This window comes from Schistocerca americana, chromosome 1, assembly GCF_021461395.2.
Source record: "Schistocerca americana isolate TAMUIC-IGC-003095 chromosome 1, iqSchAmer2.1, whole genome shotgun sequence".
Classification (NCBI taxonomy): Eukaryota; Metazoa; Arthropoda; class Insecta; order Orthoptera; family Acrididae; genus Schistocerca; species Schistocerca americana.
Window position 1 is genome coordinate 783,161,771 of NC_060119.1, and position 26,050 is coordinate 783,187,820.

At 37.7% G+C, this 26,050-nt stretch overlaps 1 protein-coding gene across 1 annotated transcript in view; it reads left to right on the plus strand.

Annotated features, from left to right (window-relative positions):
- Positions 1-26,050, plus strand: part of LOC124594193 (ankyrin repeat domain-containing protein 17) — a 256,867-nt gene that overhangs the window by 160,152 nt on the left and 70,665 nt on the right. Inside the window, exons 27-32 of the mRNA XM_047132555.1 lie at positions 2,101-2,302; positions 2,392-2,484; positions 2,618-2,855; positions 4,944-5,076; positions 6,233-6,358; positions 14,436-14,754. Coding sequence (XP_046988511.1) covers positions 2,101-2,302; positions 2,392-2,484; positions 2,618-2,855; positions 4,944-5,076; positions 6,233-6,358; positions 14,436-14,754 — 1,111 coding nt within the window. The remainder of the gene's footprint in view (positions 1-2,100; positions 2,303-2,391; positions 2,485-2,617; positions 2,856-4,943; positions 5,077-6,232; positions 6,359-14,435; positions 14,755-26,050) is intronic.

The following is a 26,050-nucleotide window of genomic DNA, read 5'->3' on the forward strand; positions in this document are numbered from 1 at the left end:
CTCTGGTAGTTGGCACAACTTCAGCGACAGCATAGTGGATGGCGTATTCATTGCACCTTATTCTCCATCGATCCCATTTGTCGATGTCGGGGAAACTCCCCATGAGGTTGGTTCAAATTCAGTGGAATGTCTCTGCTGCCTGTGGGTTGGTGCCAAATGCTACTGAGGTAATTGTGGCACATGCTTCTGTCATTCGCACTCCGTACAGTGGCTCTCATTGTGTCTTGCAGATTGGTAGAGATCTGAATAGTTATAAATGGTGTCGTCTCCAACCAGTGTCATGTCAAAACCACATAGTCCAAATCCAAAGGCAGGGCTGTCAAAGAAGTAAAACACTTCGAACTGAAAGCATGTTTACTACTAACACCAACGTACATCCAGAACAGAACTGGTCTCCTGGATGGAAAGCGCAGTTATTTATAAAAACATATAACATTCCAGAAAATAAAGTATATTTCAAGAAAATTCTGAAAATAAGTACTTCATAACAAATAATTGCTAATGGTTGTGTTTCAACTAGTGACCTGCAGCATGCCATACAACAACGCTCACCAGCCCGCCAACTTTTACTACAATCTGACTGGTTTCAGAGTTTACATAGAAATAAAATTTAGTTTCTACCTGTTTGGAACCTCCAAATTCCAGTCTGCTTTACTCTGAGATGATAAAAGTAACAAGATACCCCCCCAAAATTGTGTTGGAACTCCTGTTGCCCTGTGTAGTGCAGCAGCTGAGGTGGCAAGGATTCATTGTGTTGGAAGTCTCCTGCAGGAATATTGATCCACGCTCTCTCTCTCTCTCTCTCTCTCTCTCTCTCTCTCTCTCGGTGTCCATAATTGCAAAAGTGTTGCCAGCACGAAGTCGACGAGTGGTTTCAAATGGTATCAAAGTAGCTGAACATAATCATTTCCAGTCGGTGATCCATGTAAACACACCCCACACAATTATGGAGCCACCACCAGCTTCCTCAGTGCCTTTGTGACAACTTGGGTCCATGCCTTCAGGGTTCTGCACCATACTTGAATCTTACCTTCGGCTACTACCAGCTGAAATCGGGACTCGTCTGACCAGTTGACCATTTTCTAGTCATCTAGGGTCCAACCAATATTGTCACGAGCGCAGGAGAGGCACTGCAGATGATGTGTTTACTATAAGCAAAGGCACACGAGTCGGTTGTCTTCGCCATAGCCCATTAATGCCAAATTCTGCCACATTATCATAGTGGATAAGTCCGTTATATGTCCATCATTGATTCAGTGGTTATTTCATGCAGTGTTGCAGTGACGGCTCTACACAAGTACCACTGGTCTAGCTTGTTAAGTGAAGGCCGCTCAGCCACTTAGTTGTCCATGGTGAAAAGTAATGCGTGAAATTTTGATATTGTCGGCACACTGCTGACACTGGATCTCGGAACATATAACACCCTCACAATTTCTGAAATGGAATTTCCCTTGTGTCTAGCTTCAGCTACCATTCCGCACTCAGTCGGTTCTTTCTGATTGTGCAGCCATAATCGCATCAGAATCCTTTTTACGTGAATCACCTGAGTGTAAATGACAGCTCCACCAATGCACTGCCCTTTGATTCCATGTGTATGCGATATTACTGCAATCTCTGTATGTGTATATCGCTGTCCCATGCACTTGTCACCCCATTGTATGTTGTGCATGATTTACTGATGTGACTTGATCGATATGCGCATTTGTTCTTCACTGTTTCCAGATGTTTGTTTCAAAAAATCTAGTATCAACAACATGACACACGTTTTGCATCATGATGAATGTATTAAATATTATTTCAGAGTACAAGGTATGGAATAAAAGTGGCAGACTTCGTTTCTTGTGGTTTATGTTTGTGAAACTACTGTCAAAGGTGTATCACCAAATCTCCATATTTATTTTGTAATTCTTGCCTGTCTTCTAAGTCAGGTTTCTGAAAACGATGATGACTGAAAAAGTATGACTTAATGTACAGCGTTTTATTTTCTCAGTTTCTCATGTTTGTTGAAAATATTACAATATAATAAGACAATTTAATCACCTCATGTATACTGTTTGAAGAGTAAGGGCTGGTTTATGATACTCTTATGTTATATTGCAGGTCGTGGAATTATTATTACAAAGAAATGCTAATAAAGAACACCGTAATGTCTCAGACTATACGCCACTAAGTTTGGCGGCATCTGGTGGATATGTTAATATAATTAAGCTCCTTTTGGCGCATGGAGCAGAAATAAACTCTCGCACAGGTAGCAAGCTAGGCATATCTCCTCTCATGCTGGCTGCAATGAATGGCCATACTGGTAAGCACTTAAACAATGTGTGTGTTGTACCTTAAGTATTTAGTTGGTGTTCAGCATATTTTAAACCAATTTGCTAATTCTTATTTCAGCTGCGGTAAAACTACTGCTTGACATGGGAAGTGACATCAATGCTCAAATTGAGACTAATCGCAACACAGCCCTAACACTAGCATGTTTCCAAGGTAACAGTTTGGTCCCTCCAAAATTCTCATTTTTGCTATTGTAAATCAATTAACATTATGTCGTTGTGGTTGTTGTTGTTGTTACCATAAGATGTTATTAAGTCAGTTAAAATACTTGTCTTTCTTTTGCTAGGACGACATGAAGTGGTGAGTCTTTTGCTGGATCGCAAGGCAAATGTTGAGCATCGAGCAAAGACAGGTTTAACACCATTAATGGAAGCTGCAAGTGGTGGCTATGTCGAAGTTGGTCGTGTCCTACTGGACAAGGGTGCTGATGTAAATGCACCACCTGTGCCTTCGTCACGTGATACAGCACTGACAATCGCTGCCGACAAGGGTCATTGTCGGTTTGTGGAGCTTCTACTTTCAAGGTATAAAACTCTTCATTTTCAGCAGTAGCATAGGATAATGATCAGTGTTAACAGTGCAAATTGTTCTGTGAGAAGTCTCAAACCATAATAACTATTTCAAAATTTACATATCCCCCCCCCCCCCCAGTGACAATTGCTCTTTGTTTGAGTAATGACCTATATTCAAGTCAGTGTAAGATGATCACTGATAACTGGAACTGCTGTTGCCAGCTTTCAGCTGTGAAGCACAAATGGGTACACGCAAAAACCATAATCTTTTATGAAACTGTGACAACACTGAGGCACTGGCATAGACATACTTACATAGTCACGTTGTATGAATGGTTGAAATAGACTTGCAAAGTTGCTGAGTCGAGCCCACTGCAAATGGCTGTGACCATCTTGTTCTGACTTGAGCACAGAAAACTTCTTATATGGTCTTGTAATTTCTTTTGTTGAGCATAAATACAAAACCCAAAATATCATATGAAAAGATATTTTCTTCTGAATCAGTTCCTTATATCTTGCATCATTGTTTCATATTTTGGGATAAGAGTTTATGCCATCCAGTACCCTGAAAACAGAGAAACATCAGGGAACTTTTTTTATTCTGGGAAAGGTATGGATCCGATTTGGTTTTGGGGAAAGGCATTTGCATGTGTTAATCTTGGCTAGATGAAGCGCCACACTCGCCATTCACCCTCAGTTCGCTGCAGGTCAACTGCTTGCTGCTGGTGATAGAGCATCCTTATCCTCTCTACCTCTTCTGTCCAACACAAAGGAGAATGTTATTTGCCTGCTGAGAAACTCCAGCATAACATCATTATGATGTATAACACACCGTATCGAAGACAACAGAAGCTGTGTATAGATTTTTGTGATAATTCAAAACCCTAAACAAGAACAGCCATTTCAGCATAAAACTATTATGTCTTAAATGAGTATATTCATTACAATTTTGCTGTTGTTTCATTCTTTGAAAGTGAGAAACTGGCAACTTTACAGAAATGACCTAAGAATATTTGAAGCAAAGTTTTTTGAAAAAATAGCAGCTTGGGAAAAAAGTTAAAGCTTTTTTTTTATCTCTGGAAGTAAGTTCGTGATAAACCTGGAACTTTGAATGAAATACCTTACCAATATACAGTCTTAGAATATAAATTATCATCCTCCTACTGCTTTCCATGTAGGGCAAAGTTGATCATTTTTAAAAAAATGCTAAAACAGGTGTCTGTATCTCACTTTCACAGAAAAATATTTTCTACAAAGTCTTTTAAACCATTTTTATTAGAAAGATCATGTCCCAAACCATCTAAAAAGTGAGAGTGTATAATGCAATAAAAACCAGCAACACAGTGGAGGCATAGTGAAAATGTGACCATGTTCTGCTAGTACTCAATTTTGACATCTCTTATTATGTTCTCCTTTATCAACAATATTTATAGATTTGTTCATAAAATAATTCGAAGTAGGTTAGGTACTAAACGCAATATGACCCTGAGAAAATACAAAAGTAAGATAATTTTGTTTTTGAGAATCGCTGGACAGCCAGGAGTTCAGCAGAATCAAGAGACGTTGCTTAGCAGTCCTCAAGTGTAATAAAATTGTAAAAATACAGGGGAAAAATTGTTTTCTGTTCTGATCTTCTGACATTCCACTCTTATGTGCATTCATTCATGTGCCCATTCATGTGTACTTTACAGCAGCAGTACGGGTGTGTACTGTGAACCAGTAGTTGTGAGGCAGACCGTGAATACAGTAGTCTGAGTTTCGACAACTGGCCTGTCCAAGGACTTTTGTGTGTCACTTACATTTTACTTCACCTTTGTCATTGTTTCTTAATGTGAAAAATGCTGAGTTGCACCCTGGTTCGTCCCTGTTGAACTGTGTGTTCCCCTAGTTGGTTGGGTCAGTCATTTCAGAGGCCAGGTGAAGGCAGAGGCATTACCAGCTCCGATAGGAGCATGCCTAATGAAGCACTGTGGTGTTCAAACCATTCTCTGATGACAGCTTCACATTTTCCCACCACACACCACAGTGGTCCTTAATCATTAGTAAATAATTTTGTGGTGTTTATTTATTTACTCATTTATTTATTTTATCTTACAACAGAGGTGCTCAGGTTGAAGTGAAGAACAAGAAGGGCAACTCACCACTCTGGTTAGCAGCAAATGGTGGACACTTAAATGTCGTTGAGCTGTTATACAATGCTGGTGCAGACATTGATTCTCAGGATAACAGGAAAGTAAGTTAATTTTTGTTTATTCTGTGAACTGTTATATTTTTATTTAGACTTCTAACAATTTTGACCTTTAATTGCTTTTTGATGCTAAAATAAAGGCAAATTCACACTGGTACTCAACAAAATGAGATTTACTGTCACTGCCAAATGTCAGTGTGGTCACACTACACTGATCATAAACATTGTCATTTCGGGTAGCTTAGTATTGAACACAGAAAGTGAGGATCAGATACTGCCCATCTAACAGAAAGATGGTGTATACAGAACTACAGAAATTGAGTGAATGAATCAATTTGAACAGGACTAAAGGAACTAGCAATGATGATGTAGTTTGTTAATGGCCAATGCAAAATTAATATTACATATTTTTTACGAAAGTTGTCTTGTGTGTTGCCCACACTACATGGAAGTGAAATAGTAGGAAAGCGTCATTCAGACATTTTAAAATATCAGCATATATTTGACTGAAAAATAGCACCACATGTGAACCAAAATTTAGAAAGCAATATATAGAGCATTTTTACCCTATTCAATGTGTTTTGTTTTTCTCTCTAAGCACCAGATAATTAAAAAAAATCTCTCATTCAATAGGGCTGCCTTTTTGAAGATAAGAAAAGGACTTCTTAATGAAAATTGTTTTATCTGTTTGTTCTTATTTATGCACAATTTATGTGTTTCCTTCTTCCAGATATTGTAAAACCAAAATAATTTTCCATATTGGACATTGGTCCTCTTGTGAGAGAACACTTGCAAGAAAAATATATAAGCCCTCATGAAATCTTCTCAGTATGTCATGAAAATAAACTAAACAAAAAGATTAAGCAGATAGCAAAGTGCTATCTCTAATGCAATGTAATTAAGCATGACAATAGCATATGATGCCATTCCCTCCCAGCAAGCCCACCAGCCCCAGTCAGTGCCAAAAACTTTCTGCCTGAAAATCTTAAACATATAAGTTTATTCCATTTTCAGTTTGTGTGGATACCACTATTTATGTGGAACACTTTGTGCAATGTTTTGACCTTTAGTTCTGTGACGTACATTGTGAACTGACCTTAAAAACTTGTGCCAGTTTAGCTCAAATGTCTTCTGATGGATTTGTTATGTGATGATTCCGAATTTGCATTGATTAAAATAGTTCCTTTTTCTGCCCGAAAAGGTCTCTTGTCTGATGGCAGCTTTCCGGAAAGGTCACATGAAAGTTGTAAAATGGATGGTCAATCATGTAACTCAGTTCCCAAGTGATCAAGAAATGACTAGATACATTTCAACTGTCAGTGACAAGGTATGTTGGAAGGGAAATATTTATTTTTCTTGTATTACATTATATTTTATGTCTGCTTAATTATGCCTTTGATAGGTACATTTTATGAAGAAACTAGCTGAGAAACCCAGCATTGTCTAGGTGTTTCATTCCAATCTTCTGTTAGTCCACCCCCCCCCCCCCCCCCCCCTGTTCCAGTCTGTCTCCTCTCTCTCTCCTATTATCTCTGTCTTCTTCATCCCTCTCTCTCTCTCTGTCCATCAGCCCCCACCCTCTAATGGGAGGCTGATGGTTTTTAGCCCCACAGGAATGTCTTTCCAGATAATACATAATGTGTGTACGAAATTTGGTTGAAATCTATGTGGTGGTAGTTTAGGAGACGTGGAACATTTCATGCATTGTTTTGTGCATGCATGCATACATTGTTAGAACGATAAAGATTACATTTGTAGCCACTGCAAATTAAATGAGAACAGAATGTTAAACTCCAGTCTTCATTTAAATTGTCAAGAGTTCCATTGACTTCCTCTATCTTAAAATGACAGTTCATTCCATGTATAATGAATTGTGATTGACTCTAATGATTGGTATGTTACTTCTCACGAACTCCTTTCCAGTAACAGTATTATTTGAGGTAACATTTCCTGAAATTTTTGTGAAGTAAACATTACCAAAATTGCCCCCCCCCCCCCTTTTTTTGTTGTTGAGATATTCAACGTGGTACACCAGTTGCACAGTGTACTTTTGTAGTATGCAATTACAAGTAAGAAAACCTTCTAATACAGCACTTCAATTTTGCAAACATGTAAATAAACATTGTGTGTGCTTGATTTTGTGTTTGTCAATCACAGTATACAATCATGATGTCATGCAAACATCACAGTTGTCACACGTGATGGGCAGAACAACTTTCTACACTATATATATGAAGCTGTCACCACAAATTACATTCACAAAAAAGTAAAAATAATATTGAAATAAAAATTTTCAGTGAAGTGTTTTACTGCCAGAAACATGTTTGCATGGTATCATATTTCCTGTGCTGTGATTGACTGAGAGAAGTAAACAGAGTAGGTACCATATTGATTTTGTGAAACTAAAATGACGTATATGATTATTTTTGTATTTATACTTGTTTGCTATGAAAATATGCAATATAATAAGTGCATTGCATTAATGTCTTCATGGCGGAAGGAAAGGTGGGGAAGAGGTGGCATGGAGGATGGGGGTATGGCGAGAGAAATGAGGAAGAAAAAAAGATAGTGGAGTTTGTGGTCGCTTTTGATCTAGTGACTACGAATACCTACTTCCAAAGAAAAAGGGAGAAACTAATAACATACAAGAGTGGCGGAAATAAAAGCCAAATTGATTACATATTGTGTAGAAGGAAAAATAGTGGGGAGGTGCGAAATACTAAGGTCATATATGGTGAAGGAATAGCAACACAACATTAGTTAATTGTAGCGGATTGTGAGATGAACGTATGTAAAAGATAGAGGCACGTAAATCAACGTGAGAGGAAAATTAAGTGGTGAAGATTAAAGGATAAAAATTTGAGAGAGGAGTTTAGTGAAAAAGTACTGGGAAAGGTAAAACTGGCAGTGTGTGCAGCAGTGGTGGAAAATAAATAGTGCTGTTATAAGGAAGACCGGGGAGGAAGTGTTTGGGTTACCATCTGGGAGATGGGTGCCAAAAGATAAGGAAGCATGGTGGTGGAATGAAGAGGTGCAGAAGGTTGTGAAGGAAAAGAAAGACGCTAAGAGGAAGTGAGATATGTCCGCAAGTGCTGAGGATGAGCAAGCATACAAAAGCGCAAAGGAGGAGGCAACACGAGCCATGGCTAAAGCTAAATCTGAATCAGTAAGGAAGGCATACAAACAACTACAGAAAAATCAGGATATGAGACAACTGATACGGTTAGGCAAATCAAGAGATAAAGCTTCTAAGGATCTAACAGCAATAAAACAAATGAAAGATGAAACAGGAATAATTCTGCATGACTATGGAAAAATAATCCAAAGGTGGTTGAATTATTTTGAGAAATTGCGGAAGGAGGGGCAAACGAAGGATTAACGATGGATATAAGTAGAGATGAAGTCGAACTGGCAGTTGAAAAGATGAAAAATGGGAAGGCAGTTGGCCCAGACCAGATCCCTGTTGAGGTATGGAAGTGTGTCGGTAAAAAGGGAATTGAGCTCCTTTGTGGAAAGGGTTATAGAAGCAGGATTACGCAAGGAGACTGGTGTGTGAAGAACAGTTTGGGTTCATGCTTGGAAGAGGAATGACTGATGCAATAAAGCCATGTGGATATTCTAAAGAGATACAATTTGCTTTGTAATTTATTGGGAAAGGCACTTTCCATGCCAGCAGATAATTTTGGTTGTTGTCATATGTCTTATGTTGTGCTGATGGCAGATACAGACTACAGACAGCTGTTTCCACACTGTTGTGAAGTGTTAACATATCAGCTGCATGATATTCCAGAAGAGAGCATGCTGTATTTTGAAAAAACTTCCAGTGGTTAATGATTGCTATGTTATTTTTTTTCTTAATTGATTAGATTTATTGGGTGTAATGTAAATGATTTATTTTCAGTTAGTACCAAAATTGGCAGGCAAAGACACCAGAATTAGAAAGAAAAAAGCTGTGGCATTGGCAGAAAAATGGCATCAATATTGGCAATAAAATAAAACCATTTTTTATTGTCCCTGTGTGTCGCTTCTTTCACATCTGACAATGGTTTATTTACGTGACGTATTCAGAGTTGTTTGTAATAGACATTAAATTGTAGGTCCCCTTATAGCTGGTAAATCAGTTCAAAGATTGGATACATGCTCATTAAAGCACTTAGGGTGTTAACCAGCCTTCAGGTTGAGGGCAGATTTACCCTTCACATTTAGGCAGTGTGTAGAGCAGACAAGGAATTGCTGAAATGAATAGCAGATAAGCTCAAATGAAGTTCTGGTATAGTGTATAATTTCTTTGTTGATTCTCAGTTGTAATACCCTGATGTGAAACAAATAATATTTCTGCATCTTGTGCAGATTTCCCACTAACCCACATTTTTTCTCTTGTGCTTTCCGAATTTGTCTACCTGTGCTTGCAGGTGAACAGACTGTATATCCTACCCGTATTTTAAGTTTCAGCAGATTTGATGCAAAAAAGGCTGGTGTTGACCCACTTCACTTAGTTACCTCACATTTCTTTTAATTTTGTGTATTGAATGAAAATTGGGTGTTTGTACCATTCACAAATGCTGATGGAAAACATTTTTTTTTAAGTTTTTTTTAATTCAAATTTCTGCAAACAGATTCCTCTCCTCCCCAAAGCCCACTTGAAAATTATCTTTTCTTTGCCCCCCCTTCCCCCTCCCCCCCCCCCAAAAAAAAACCTCATTGTTAGTTTAATTAGCAGTTCAGTTATTTAGACTATTCACGAATTGATTACAGGATGCTGCTGCTATTATTGAATGGGCTACTACATATGATCGACCTTTAGAGGAACATTGTCTTTGAAAATTGATGTTTGTATCCATTAACTATAAGTAAATAGTGCAGCAAAAAGCTTGTACTTAAAATACGCCATTCTTTGAAAACTGATGCCACACTACTTTAACAATTGTCTTCAGATTTTGATAATTTTCCTCCTAATTCTGAATTAAAAATAGCAAATATATGGTTAATAAAGCTAAACCTGGTATCAGTACTGTCTTTTTCTTTTCCAATTAATATGGTTGTTTCCGGTACATAGTCCAGCATTCATTTCACACTCTTTCACCATTGCATAATGTGAGCATTTTGTAGATGTGGAATAAAGTAATTGGTAGCCTAACTTTTTGTTTGAGACAATTTAATGGCATTTGAAGCATGTCCAGTAAGCAGTTAAGTAATGCCATGTTGAATTTCCAAATGGTGTGTCCATACAATGATTCTTGACTGGTATGACTTATATTTGGGTAGACATTTTCTGAGGGTATTCTATCAGTGTTCTCAACTCATTTTCAGTACTGTGTGATTGAAAGTTTTATGTAAGAGGTAGGTTCCATCTCCTATTTGTAATGGTTCTTCAACAGACAGACAAAATAGTTCCAGTTGACATTGATGTTTACATTATGGAAATTTGGTTGACATTGATGTTTACATTAGGCACTGTATTGTCGGAAATCCCAATTGCAAAATGATGATGGGTGTTCATGAAAGCTGGAGAGTTTGCGGCTGCTGCAGTGGGTAACTCAAAAACCAATATACAGAAACAGTAGTGCCAGTGGCATAGGCTGACTGAAAGTAGTGTGTCTGCGTGGATAAACTTAATATCCAACGTGCTGTGATTACACTTGTTTTACAATTTGTTGGATAACAACTAATCACCGTGCCATGCGTGATTACAATCATTGAAAACAGTCATTTAACAATTTGTGCTTACTGGATACAGCAGATAAAGACACTGGAACAACAAGGTAGAACACACAGTTGTATGCTTACAAACTGTAAAGTGAAGAGATCTTTAGAACCTATAATGACATGGGAGGGATGGTTGATTTCCTTGAATCTATATGGAAAGGCAGTCAGTTGAATAGCATCTCATGTTGTTGCAAAAAGGAAAAGAAAGAAAGAAAGAAGAAAATTTCAGGTCAGTGCTACCTTCAAGAAAAGTTGTGCTGAAGGTCATTTTGGATTGAAAGATTGTGATTGTGGCAGATGTTTTGCAGAAAAAGTAAAGAATTAGTATTAAACAAAACATTGACATCCATCAAAAACTTGCTTGAAAGTGAAAGTGTACAAATCAATACTAGGAATGCGAAATTAAAATGAAAAGTCTTGGCTTACCTACCATAGAGTTCAAACTTGGTCCATTTTTGGGCCACTAAAGAAGGTTCACAGCAGTCATATCTGCAAAAATAAGATGTATAGCAGATATAAATGTCAGACGAAGAACAGTGGAGCCACTTCCGAAGGACACTTGTCTAGTTATAACAATTTTCTTGTGGGTCTTTTATTATTTGTCTTGATAATATTTCCTTTACCCAAATTTTGTCCTTCTGAAGTATGATTTGTTGGCCTCAGTGATAGTAATGTTTGTAATTGACTATGATGCAATAATGAACAGCTTTGGGTGTAATTCAAGTTACGGAAGTCTTAAAAGCTAACAGCCAGCTGGTTAGTTGAGGCATCGAGTGGTTTTGTGGCACATAAACATGATTGAAAATGTTGAGTGGACAATGTCATCCTCCAGAATTGAACAGTACTCTCTCTGGGTTGCCACAGCTCCAGAAATCAGGGGATTTCAAACATGTCAGTAAATATCAGGGAAATTGGGGGGGGATGGAAAAATCTCATTTTTGTCTCAGTAGATGAAATGGTTTTTTTACTGAGGTGTCATGCATCATTGCTGGCTGGGTGCAGCTGAGCATGTGCGCAGCTTCCCTATTCCCTCATTACTACTGCTTTTCCTCTTCCTACCATCCCCTCAGCTTGCAGTCAGTGCTGCCACCACTTCTTGCAGCTAGATCAGCAGTTGCAGGGAAGCGTGAGGAGTGGTTTGTTTGGATCTGATTCCCAGAGACTGTAGACACAGCGGCCAGAGATAGTGGTCATGTGTGCACGAGTAGTGAATGCTTGTGAACTCTTTTTTTTTTTCTGTTAAAGGCTGTGGCTGAAAATTTAGTTTTGAGAGTGTGATTTCTTTTCTACATGCCTGTCTAGGCTCAGCAAACATCTGTAGAGTGAGTTGCTCCCTTTCCTCATTATTATTGATTCTCAGAGTATTTGAAGAAGTTACCTGTTGCATGGATTAATCACCGTGGTCTCATTTCAACAACATGCTGTCTGTGACTCATGAATAACTGGCCACATGAGTAGATTTCCGTTATGGGCCAAAAACGGAAGTCGTTTCTGCGGGTATCTGTAATGGATCGGGCCTTCCAATCTGAAGACATTCGGTTCCCACCATGTGCAGGCCCTGCCCATTGGATCTAGTCCCACCGATCTGCCCGTAAGCCAGGTCTTGTTTCTGTGTGACATAATGCAGTAGATTCTCGTGGTTTATCCAGGGACCAAGGACTGCGATGCTACTCAGCAGGCCAGAGGCCATGGGGGTGATGGATTTCAGGAATTACGACCATCTCACCACAAGTACGTTGTACAGTGTGATGTTTTATAGACATTTTATATGTTCTAATACATTTTGGCACTTCAAAAGTAGTTTATACGTTATAAAGTGTAGATGATAAGAAGAAGAAAATTGTTAGTTGCTGGTGGTTTGTAGGCTATGTACTCTTATATTTCTCGAAAGGAACATCACCTGTAAAATAACGCAGGTAATAACAGACATAGTAATAGTAGAACCAACATTTTATTGGTGGTCACCTTCAGTGTTGGTTTACACAATTCTTCCCTGCCTCATACACCTCTTTCAAGAGGCCTACTTTGTGCTGAGGTTATTTGTGAAATCAGAGAAGGTACTTTAAATCTGTCCTGCAAGTCCAAGGAAATGTGTATTTTTGTCACCAAATGTGTTTTGTTTTATTGAAATAAAATAATATCAGCAGTCTTAATTAAATACACTTACCATTCAGTTTGCTTTCTCTATCCGAAAACATTTCATTACAAAAGATGTTGATGTTAGTACTGCAGATTTTTGCTCACATAAAGTTGGGTTTTTTCTTTTCTTTTTTTTTTTTTCTTTTTTTTCTCCCTTGTTTGCACTGTAACTGCAAAATTCAGATTGTCAACTGATGTCTTAACTTAATCTTGAGACCTCAAAATTTGTCATGGAAAAATGCTAAAACTTGTCTGGAAATCAGTAAAATATGAGGGAATTTCTCTTGGGAAAACTAGTGGCAATTTTGCAGAAATATATTATTTCAGTGCTAATCATTTTTGTGGTGTTTCTTTTATGCATAACATTGAAACAGCTGAAACTTTGCACACATCAAGAATTGAATGAAATTTCCTAAAAAAGCTATGAACTACACATTTATGTTTACTGCCTTCTGAAATATTGAACAATCCTCTTGGAATGGTCATTATTATAGTTGAAATTTAAAGTAAATCTCAAATTGCTTGTAACATTTGCTGAGAGGCTAGCAGTAAAATGGTGGGTCCACACTCGTTAGGAACTGGGCTATATTGCTAGTCTATTATTAGTGATTTAAGATTTTTTGGGTTCCAGAATAACGCAATGTAAACTTTTGACAGTTGAGAAGGACACTTTTACTCTGCAGTGGAGTACATGCTCTAAATATTTCAAAGATTAAAACTTTGTGGCAGATTTGGACTCGATTAGAAACCCTTACTTTCTTTGCTAACTTAAGACGGGTTCGTCGGCCTTTCTTACCAGACTATCATCTCTTAAAGAAAGATTAGTATGTACGATGCTACTGCCTAACTATAGAGGATTAGTGTGTGGTGCACAGAAACACAGGGTACACACATTCACATAATCACAAACACATGCACTCAAGTGTGTGTGTGTGTGTGTGTGTGTGTGTGTGTGTGTGTGTGTGTGTCACTCCTACTAGAAAAATAGTAAGGGCTCAAAAGCTTGTAACTGTTTCTGATTGTTTCTCTGTGCCAAACACCAACTCTCCATAGGTTAGTGATATATGTATTTTTCCATCTGGCCATTTCCATTATTGTTAGTATGGAGAATGGCATACGTAGGAAAGAGGTGGAGGTGTATCAAAGCTTTAAACCAGGTTGTTAACTGTTTTTGTACAAAATAGGTAATTCGAGCATTGTATGAGAAAAGCAGTGACGTAGGCACACGACGATGGATGTAGGTACACAGTTTTAATCTTTAAAGTGCTTTCCATTGGTGATTTCCTGAAGAAACCAGGTTCCTCTTCCTATAATTCTCAAATTGGTGAATCTGCTCTTGCACTTATTCCGACATGAAATCCTTACAGAAATTTTGACTCAACAAACTACATGAAGCACTTGTTAATTTTTTTGACGGGGAAACGGACTACTTGTCTGTTCATGGTAGTTGTGTACCTTGTTTTATCTTTAACGAATTAATAAAGTTTGAAAAATATTATTATTGTGTCTATAAATTATTTAACTTAACTCTTTCTGACTGTTCACATTAATATCACCAGGAGCTGTTAGAAAAGTGCCAAGACTGTGTGAAGATCATTCGAGCAGCAAAAGACCAACAAGCAGCCAAAGCAAACAAAAATGCCAGCATCTTATTGGAAGAACTCGACATGGAAAAAACTAGAGAAGAATCAAAGAAGGCAGCCGCAGCTCGAAGGCGAGAAAGGAAGAAGAAGAAGAAACTTGAGAAGAAAGAAGAAAAGCGGAAGCTTCATGAAGAAAACAAGAAGAATGAAATACTGTATCAAGAAAATGAACAAACAACAAAAAAAGATGACGATGAGGAGGAGGAAACTGAGAGACCTGAAGAGAATGAAGCAGGTGGGAACTGCTAAACACTCGCTGTTTGGTGACAGTACTGCTTTGCATTTCATTTTATTGGACACAAGAAGATTGCATTTATGTTTTTATTGCAAGCAATTGTAGTGTAAAGATGAATTAAGATACAATGACGGTATAATTTGCTGTTTGCCTATTGGGAGCCTGTTGAGAATGTTGCTGCTGCTTCTTGCTTGTATGTAAGTGTGTTGATCATCCTTAACATAAAAAAATAACTGCATTTCTGTTTCCTCTGATGGTAAAATTTTGGAATGTGCTTAGCTGTGGGTAAAATAACTTTTTTAAATTATAACGGAATAAGCTTACTATTTTGGAACCAATTCTTGGGCTGCGGTGAAAAACATTTGTGTGTTGGTGGTACCCACTTCTATTCCTTTTGTTTCTTGCAATGGATTTCAATGTTTGGTTAATAAAAAATACAAATGTATGTAAATAGCTTTTATTAAATCACATTATAATGTATTACACTTTTCAAAACCAAATTCTTTTTATTTGTTGCCATTTCATTCTTCATTCACGTCTGTATTGGCTTTATCACTTTCTTATTGTTTCTTATACTTCTCACAATACTGCATTAATTTAATATTTAACACATTCTCAAAGCTTTGTGCGAAAATGCTGACATCCACATAAGAAAAGGCTAGAGTTGTTATGGTGACTTGTACCTATCGGGAAACTATTAGTAGTATCTGACATTTCTGGTTTTTTATTGCCTTATAATGCCTTGAGTTATATTAAAAATAATATTATTATTGACACATTTTGAAATTCAAATATTGCTTGAAGATACATAACAGTGTTGGTAATCACTTCCCCTGCGTTGGAGCTGTGGATGAAGGAGAAAATGTAGTGTGGAAGAGAGATGAGTGAGAGAATGTGGTGTGGAAGAGAGTTGGTAACATTCAATAGTTATTTACATTGAGGTAATCTGTTTTGCAGTAGAGAAATACACCTTTGTCTGTGTCGTGTGCTAGGCCCTGTAATATTAATGGTTCATGGGTGAAGACTGTCCCTGCAATTGGCATTTAAGAGAGGTAATAGTAGAAAACGTGACGTGTGAAAGTGGAGAGTAAGCAAAGAGTTTATAAGTATGAGATTATCACCGTATCACATATATTATAGTACAGATAAAAGGTGTTGGAGTGGGAGAGGTAGAAACAGTATAACCCAATAAACAGATCTGGTAATGAATTACAGTGAATCCCTGCTTTTACACTTTTCGGGAGACTAGAAAAATGGTTTAAGATGTGGGAAATCATGTTTTGAGCATTAAGTTATGTATAGGGTTCCCCCCTCCCCGCCCACCCTGTATTTTCTCACTAAATGTAAGATGTATGTACATAATGGGCATCATAATACTTGTCATGGACTTGTTTACTATCTAATAATAGTTTATTATGGAATAAAAACTGCCGATGTAACTTGAGCTGATAACTGTCTTGGGGAAGGAGAAATATTCAGCTTAATTTAATACGTCTCACAGTTTTCAGAAAGTGTGAAACTGTCATTCATTAAGTAAATAATGAAACATTGCACCAGTTATGTATTTTTTCATGCTTAGCATGACATGTTTCGAAGATTTATTCTTTTTGTCAAGTGCAAATATTTACCAAAGTGTTTTGTATGGTGTTTGCACATGAGTCATTCTGCTTCTCTTCCGCTGTAATTGCTTTTTGGAGGTAATCAGGCGCTGTGCCTGCTCAGTTATGTAGAAAAATACACACATGCAAACTATCACGCAAATTGTTTGTGAAACATCACTAAAAAATATTTAAGTAAATATTTGCACTTGACAATAAGAATAAGTTTTCGGAACATGAGTTGCTAAGATTGAAAAAATACGTAACTAGTGCTGTGTTTAAAGCATAAACATTTGCTGTAAAATGAGCAAATATGTGAACTAGTGCTGCAAATGGCCAAACAATGAAACACAGTAAATATGGTTCTAATAACATGAATCAAGATGATCACAACAATCGTGAAGCTGTGCATTCACAGTAGAGACAGTCTGGAAATGGTTGTGGTTGGTCATGATACCTTTATCTGAACAAACATGATTGTTCTCATCAGCCACCACTCCGAGTAGCACTTGGCAGTGGCTGGAGATAAATTACAAATTGTTCAGGCTTTTACCCATTTAGCGGTTCAGATCTATTGAGTAGAGCGTTCACGTGACTTCTGCAAACACTACTTTGTGGCCAGCAAAATGTAAACATCAGTTATGCCAGTTTTTTTTTCTCCACGAACATTTTTTCATAAAGCATAAATCACGGGAAAATTATAAATATGTTGTGTGAATTAATGTGGTAAACACATAAAATGTGACCAAAACAATGAAAAATGTCATAAATGGCTGGGAACCGTTAATTCCAGGAATTTAAAAGCAGAGTTGTGCTGAAGTTATTTACAAAATTGGTTGTTGCAAATACTCATGGGCTATTGACTGTTACCGTGCAAGGAAAAGTTGCAAAATGTCATTGTCAACATTTTTAACCATATTGAAGACAACCAATGGAACACATACAAACCATCTACAGCAAAAGGTGGTAATAGAACAGGTGGATGTACTAGTCATCTTATTGATAAACCCTCTTTCAGTTGTCTTTGTAACCTAATTCAGTCTTATCACTGTACTATAGCAGAGTTGGCAAAATATGATCCGTGACAGTTGCAGTGGGCTTCATGCATCTAAGTCATCTAATCACTTGGCGCTGTTTTGTTTTTGTCTCTGTCAGTGCTTTGTTGTTGTTGCTCTATAGACAATTGCTTTGCTGTACAGCTGCTTTTGCATCATATCTAAAAGGTGACAATTGCACTGCAAGCTGTGTGGGATCTACATTTGCCAGCTCTCCTACAGTGATATACTCTGAAGTCAGTTGTGTGTGTGTGGTGGTAGTAAGTCTCCTTGCCACAAACTGATTAATGGCATCTTGCATTATTATAATTTCCCAGCTCCCTCATACTCATTCTTTTATCTTACCTTGTGACTTCCAATTTTGAAGCCCTTCTAACATAATTTAAAACTAGTATTTTTATATACCATTCAGTGTCTGAAAAAATCACTTGAGTGACTTTACTGTCAGTGTCATTTGCCAGTCAGCTATAAAACTTCGTGTATTTAAAAAATGTCTTCCTGAAGGTTTATGGGTGAGTTCATATTACATTTTTTGTATTAATTAAACTTACATAGTGTACATGTGGAGGCTAAGTTAATATAACATGTAGACTTTAGCAGGGGTGCATTTCATTTTCCTGTTTCTTCCATTGCAAAATAAGTATAAAGATGTAGCACAACTATGGCAAATACTCTTAAAGGACCAAAGGATATTGCATAACTGTTAAATGAAGCATATTCGGATTGTTCATAACCAAATCCTTAGTTTGTATTCACTCATTTGATGCAGTGGATTTTAACAAATTTCACTTTACATAAAGTAACAAAATGTAATTTTCTCTTTAAATCTTTTCATTTGAGACTTACCAGTACTAATTGAAGCTAATTTGCATGCCCAAGTATCTCTTCTTAGACATTGCCTTGTTGCTTATGTACGTGTGCTGTTCTGCATGGTGGAGGAATTGTTCACAAACAATATGATTTACATATGTTTGAGGAATGATTTTTAAAAATTTCTTGTTTTTCATGGCTTATTTTTCTTTTCCTTATTCTTTTTTTTCTTATTGTTTTCGTGGTAATTTATAAATAGACATTACTTTATCAATTCCAGTAATCATTTATTCTGGTATTTTGAAAAATGTTTGCAAGTTTTGAAGTGTGGATCAATCATACAGTACAGTAATAAGAGTAACTGAATTTGAACAAAATCAATAGAAGTACTACATTTATAAAAGAAACGATTTGGAGAAAGTGCATAAAAGTCTGAGCAGTTGGTGTTTGTACCTGTCTTTACATACTGTTTGTGCCAATACCGTATTTACTCGAATCTAAGCCGCACTCGAATCTAAGCCGCACCTGAAAAATGAGACTCGAAATTCAAGGGGAGAGAAAAGTTTTAGGCCGCACCTCCAAATCGAAACAAAGTAGGTCTGTTATAATATGAGACACAATTTAAGTCGAATGAAAGACGATACAGCTACAGTAGTTTGGTTTGAGTCGTAAGCTTAGCAATTAAGCTTTACCAGGTAGCCATTGCTATGCGTCAGGCGCTCGGTCCGTACTTATACGGGTACCCTTCCTTTTTCATGTGCTTCGTCTGGTTTGAATCAATTGCTTATTTTGCTTTGATCTGATAAGTGCAGTTTTCTTTGTTATAGGTGTTTACGTCGCTCTAAGCTGAAAATGCATTACTGTACTGTCATGCATTGTTTGTCGCATTTTGATAGTGCGTGTTTACGGCCTGTCGCCGCTCGCGGCATGACTTGCTTTTGTGCTACCGCCGCTTAAAAAAAAGAGGAATCGTCTCATTAGTGAAACAATGGCAATAGACTGCTATTTGTTGTTACTTACACTGCTGCTTTATTTGATAATGATAAACAAGAACCAAATAATAGACCGCGTATGATAGAACATGTTCTGAACGAGAGTTTAGCGAAAATTTTTCTCCGTTTGAAAATCTTTGCGGCCGCTTCTTTAGTACATCAAATTCTGCACAGAAATTAGTCGTTTTACATTTAAAATCTAGTCAGTTGCCGTGCTTCATTTCTGACTGTATCACTATTCGGCATAAGAATAATACGAATATAAACATGACACGATACGTATATTCTTCCGCATTTGCTGTTGTCTCACTCTAGTTTCGTAGTTTATTAGGCAGACAGGATTTAAATGAGATAGCAGCAAACACGAAAGAATACATGGCAAAATGTTTATATTCGTATTATTCTTATGGTGAAGAGAATACTGCATGTGATTCACATTTCATCAGGTAGGAAAAAACTCGGAACGTAGAGTTGGCCATATTGACAAACATCCCTAACAGTCTTGCCAGTCGGATTTTCGTAGTACATTGAAGTTCTGCTACATTCGAAGATGAACAATACGGAATTTGTATTTACTTCGTTGGATAATGTATGAAAATGCAGTGGTCGAAACTCGGGGCGGAGACAGAAAAGCTCGTCTTCTACCTTTTTTTAAATTTATTTACTGATGCAGAGGTTTTGGCGCAAGTATTTATTTTTGTGCCCACAAAGCATGCTTGTGTAGCGCTACATATATTCGACGGCAGAAGTTAGTTGTGGCGGCACCTACCAACATTTTTCAGAACTTCCGCTTGCTTTGCACTCGATTCTAAGCCACAGGCGGTTTTTTGGATTACAAAAACTGGAAAAAAAGTGCGGCTTAGATTCGAGTAAATACGGTAAGTCTTCCGTGGGGCTACAGTGTTTCATTTGCCAAATGCTCTGTGTGTAAATAAATGTTGTGTTACTGGGTTCCTTTTCTTTTCAAACTTTCCTAGTCCTAATTCGTCCTCACTCCCTTCCCTCCAATTTGTTTCTCCCTATCTAAGAAATGTCTGTTAAAAATGGAATATGTTAGCTTTTGTATATACAGGGTTCCCACAGGAGTGGTCAGTATACAGCGATATGACATGAATGATCATTTGAAGTAAGGTTTCATGGCTAGTTTTGGTGTAGTTCCTTGCCATTTTTGGTATTGGTTGCTTTTTTTTTCAGTGTTTTCATTTGATTTAGGTAGATGTAGCCCCGAATGTGAAATGGTTATCCCCCCATTTCGGTGTTTCTTCAGATTTTGGTGTGATTACCCCCTTCCCTTTTGACATGACATGGACTCAGTAAGTCATTGGAGGTCCTCTGCAGAAATATTGAGCTGTGCTGGCTATACAGCCATCCATAATTGCGAATGTATTGCCAGTACAGGATTTTGTGCACAAACTGACCTTTTGCTTACGTTCCATAAATGTGCGATAGGTTTCCTGTTGAGTGATTTGCGTACCCAAATTATTGACTTGAAATGTTCTTCAGATTAATCACGAAATTGTGGAATGTCAGCACGGTGCATTGTCACTCATAAGAATTCCATCATTGTTTGCGAACATGAAGTCTGTAGTTTCCAAGTAGCCGAACATAACCATTTCCGGTCAATGATTAGTTCATTTTGACCAGAGGACCCAGTCCTTCCATTTAAACACAGTCCACACCATTGTGGAGCCACCATCAATTTGCACAGGGGCTTGTTGACAATTTGGGTCCATGGCTTCATAGGGTCTGCACCACACTCAAACCCTACCATCAGTTCTTACCAACTGGAATCATGACTCATGTAACCAGTCCGCAGTTTTCTAGTCATCTGTTGTCCAACCAATGTGGTTAAGAGTCCTGGAGAGATGCTGCAGACGATTTCATGCTGTTAGCAAAAGAACTTGGGCTAGTCATGTGCTGCCATAGCCCATTAATACCAAATTTCGCTGCACTGTCCTAACAGATATGTCCGTCGTTCATCCCGCAATGATTTCTACGGTTGTTTTCTGTGGTGTTGCTTGTCTGTTAGTACCAACAACCCTACCAACATTGCTGCTCTTGGTTGTTAGGTGAAGGCCTTTGGCCACTGAGTTGTTTGTGGTGAGAATTCATGCCTGAAATTTGTTATTCTCAGCCCACTCTTGACCATGTGGATCTTGGAATACTGAATTCCATGATGATTTCTGAAGTGGAATGTCTGGTGTGTGTCTGTCTCAAACTAAAATTCCTTGTTGAAAGTCTGTTAATTCCTGTTGTGTGGCCACAGTTGTGTGGCCACAGTTGTGTCTGAATCCTTTTCTCATGAAATCACCTGAGTACAAATGACAGCTCTGCCACTGCACTGCCCATACCTTGTGTACGTGATATTGATGCCATTTGTATATGTGTATATCGCTATCCCATGACATCTGTTCCCTTTGTGTGTTTTAAAAAAATGAATATAATAAATTAAAGAAAAAGAAAAATTTTACAATGATTCGCTATTTAAAATTTTACAGAAGAAAGCATTGTAACTTCAAAGTTCTCTTCTTAGATTTAGTGCCATTGGTCTGGCAATACTTTTAGTGTGAAATTAGCTACCTGCAGTCTAAATTTGAACACAGAAGGAAATTGCTCTCTTCACAGCACCAGATATTTGGCAATGTCCACTTATCCTGCTGGCATGGAAAGTTGCTTTTCTACAAAATTGTGAGGGATTTATATCTTTTTTTTAGAGTACCTTTATTGGCTAGACCTGCCATTCCAGGTACACATAATTTACTCTTCTAGAACTGTGAACACAGACACGGAACATGCATTTTTGTCCATGTGAGTCATCAGACTTAATTTACAGTTGCAGCTTAGTGCATTTCAGTGTTTCCTTCACTTCTGCCTTAGGTATTCATTCCTTCCTATTTCTTAAAATCTTACTGCTTTAATCACCAGTTGTCAGCGTGTGCTGAGTGCGTCAGTGGCCATCAGTGAAGCAATGCCTATGTTATGTCGTGAACATTAGTGGCCACTTTACCAACCAAACTGCTGGTGTGTGTGGTAGGGAAAGCCGGATCACCATTGTTGTTACCTAGGCAACAGTGTCACTTCCCCTCTGGCGAGCCAAATGTGAAAAGCTGCAAGTAATTTTAAACTCACTTTAGTCATCAGTGGGCTGACTTACTGTAACATCACCACATTTTTGATAATGGCAAATCCAATAGTATTGTGTTTTGAGTAGTATAAACAAGAAAAACAACAAATACAGCACTTCAGCTTCACACAAACATAAAATCAGAACACTGAGAATATTTATTACAATATTTAATCAGTATTCTTACTGTTTTGTGAATAAGGTTGTGGTGACAATGTAATCCATTATATAGAAGGGCTTCACTTAAGGGGAGCTGGAGGTGCCTATGCTGCCCATGTTAAAATCACTAAGTTTGAGGAACATTTATGAATAAACTACCAAATAGAAAAATTTGAATTTTTTTAACATATAGAGTGGTTTATTATTGCAGTTATGACAGAGGGATTTTGGAGTATCTTTTCTAGTTTCGTTCCAATTATTTTTTTTATTAATGAACCAAATTTTTTTTACAAATAATTGCTTTATAATGAAACTTAAATGAAACTAATGAACATATTGCCAAATGGTTGTGTTACAATGTAAGTTTGACCACTAGGAGAGCTGTATAAAAATTTCATCTCTCTAGCTTGAGTGGATTTTGAGAAAATGTTCCTTCTATTCGAAAAATTCTAATTTACGGGAAATGGCTATCAAAGTTTCTCAATACATTGCTGCACTATAGGATGGATTATCAGGGTCGTCTTCTTCATCCTCCAAAAGCTTCCTCTTCTGTCTTCTTTTCTGGCCTGTTGTTCCATCATACTTCATATGCCTTTCTCTTCTTTCTGCTCCTCTTATCCTTTCTCTGTCAATATTTCTTAGTGCTCGTACAGTGTTCACCCCAGCTGTAAATCCTAATGCCTTCAGAACTTCTCACTTCACACTGTTCCCTTGGTTGTAGGTTGCTATTGCATCTTAAATGCCAAAGTGCAGTGTTTTTATGCTTACAAACACCCTTTTAGGAATCACTTTACAAATAAAATTGTTTACGCTCTCATTAGGATTCTGCTTCTTTCCGTGTAGACATTTGTGTAACCATTCTGGCTGAGCTAAGTCATGAAAAATTTGTTTTATTGCATTTATCACAGCTGCTGGCAAACCATGTTCGTGATCATAGTCCTTTTTTGCATTATATTTGCACCAGGAATCTTTTGGGCACAGGCTGTGTTGAGGGTATTCATTGGAAGAAGTAGTATGAAGGAGCAATGCCCACACTGCTTTTCACATGTCACTAACATTACTAGTATTTTGCTTTATAGCATACCCATAGTATCTCTGTAGACGTTCAATCACCTCATCAGTAAGCCTGCCTCTCCCTCCTATTGTCTTTCCATCACTGAGCTTACTTGAACCGAAAGTTTGTTTGAGCCTTCGAAGCCGTGCACCTATACGCTTTTGCACATGCCCAATGCTTTCCAACTTTTCAACTACAAATTCATTTCCATATGGTTTCAGTTCCTCTATAGTCTTGAAACCTTTGGAGTCACCATCCCCAAGGTAGTATTTGTACCTAACATTGTATCTGGGAACTGAATGTTCAAAAATTTGTTTCACTCCATCCACTTCCATTGCTCCACTTGATCCACTAAAATTCGCCTCACAGGTTCCACTGTGCTCTCCTTTGATTTTATTTTTGCACCTACAATGTTTTGATAATATTGCAACATCTATCACTTTTGCACTATCACCACAAGTAGCAGTTACAACACCATTCAGGGATTTATGACCCCTCTTTTGCCAGGAACCATCTAATGCCACTACCAAATCCCTAGAACCACCGTTCATTTCTACAGATTCCTCCACTGCTTCCTTCATGGTGTTCAAAGCCACATCTTCAACAGAGGATCCTACCAGTTCACAGTAGTACCCAAATTTGCTTGGAGGCGATGGCAAGTTCATAATACCACAAAACATTTTACCAGCAGCAGACCCTTTTCCAATGGATCGAAGACCATACACAAGTCGAACATTCACATCAAACACTCTAGATCGTCCATTTTCACCAAAGAGACTGGCATGTGAATTGTAGAAAGTTACGTGATACTTGCAACATGCACAGATTATCTTCATCTCACAAGCTAAACCATAGTGCTTTGTTATCTCTAGTCCAACTCCTACACGTGAACACATTTTGCACAGAACACTTTCTTTCAGCACAGAAGATAATAATCCAATATTCAGTACTTCGTTAATATCATCACTGTCACTAACATATTCACGAAATCTGTCACTTCCACCAGTCAGCTTCTTGCTAGAAGATGTCACAGGGCTATGGCCGGCCATGTGTTGCTTAGCAGAAGAACACACTGTTTCAGTAATTGTAGTATCTCAACTTGGTATTAGTGTTAATTTTCTTTTCCCTATGTTCTTCCTCTTCTTATATACACGGTTACTAAAACGTGGCATCGTAACCAGGACAACGCTTAACACAAGAAGTATAATACTACCAACAACAGGCGCAACACTGAACTAATTCGAAACGGTAAACAGCAAAGAGACGATGTTCCGCGCACTTAGCGCTTCATTTGTCACAGAAAACAATATAGCAAACCCTTGCACACTTGCTGTATGCGTAACATAAGGCGCTGTATGCGTAACAGGCTGAGAAAATCCCAAGCAGTTCGCCAGGAAGTCACGAGAGGGTGTTAGATGCATTCAGCAGCCGCCCATTTACTCTGCAGGCGTGGGGGAAAATGGTAATAACTCCACTTCTACGGCGAGTAGAACAATAATTCAAAGTTTACATTAAAGAGGAATGTTCCAATTAATTTTCGGTAGCAAAAAAATCGTAATTTTTTGGATTTGACCACCTCCGGCTCTCCTTAAAGATCCCTCCAAAATGCAACATTTTTTTTTGTAGAGTTGGTTGTGAAAAGATGTCGAGAAATGTCCCATCGGCAACAAAATTTGTGCCTGGGTGTAATTTGTTTGACATCACATCTAGGGCCATAGTCCTTTACACAGGTAATCAACCTTTTTCAACATTATAAGAAATTCTGAGTTGTGAAAAAAAGTCAAATTCAGTTACTGTAAGTTACCATCATTGGTAAACTGTAGTTTTTATATGGGGGCAGGAGAAATATCAAATTCCATGGCGAGTAAAAAGTTCAATTTCTGCATTATATTGATAAAAACATATTAACATTGTTTTCATGTCACAAGATCAAAGTATGTGTGTTATCTTGATAATAATTGCTTCTTGACACAGTAGAACCCTTTTACCAAATGATAATTTTAAACTGTTGTGTAAAAATTGTCAGCCAATGTAAAATTTCTGTCTTGAACTAGATTGTGAACCATTGTCCTCCTAATGATATAACACATCGTATGATGCTCCCAGCAAATTTACAGCTCATTTATATCTAATGGCCACATCATTGATGGGATGTTGAAGCCTAATATTCCTTGTGACCAGGCACTATTAAATTTCTGAAAATATCTTTTAATGGTGAACCATTTCCTGTAAATATAAACAAAACTGCAGTCCAGTCACATTAATGTGACCACCCGATATGTTAGATGCCAACATGCAATAACTACTGACAGAAAGCAGGTGGTGGCACCGGCAGTGGAGGCTATGTTAAATGTATCCATGTGACACGATAAAAACATTGCTATTATCCTAATAATGTGGAAACGGAGTGATTTATCTGATGTCAAAATTGGTGTGATCCATGGGTCAAGGGTGGAAGCATTTCCAAAATGGTGAGTTTGTAAACTGTTGGCGTGCCACCGTGG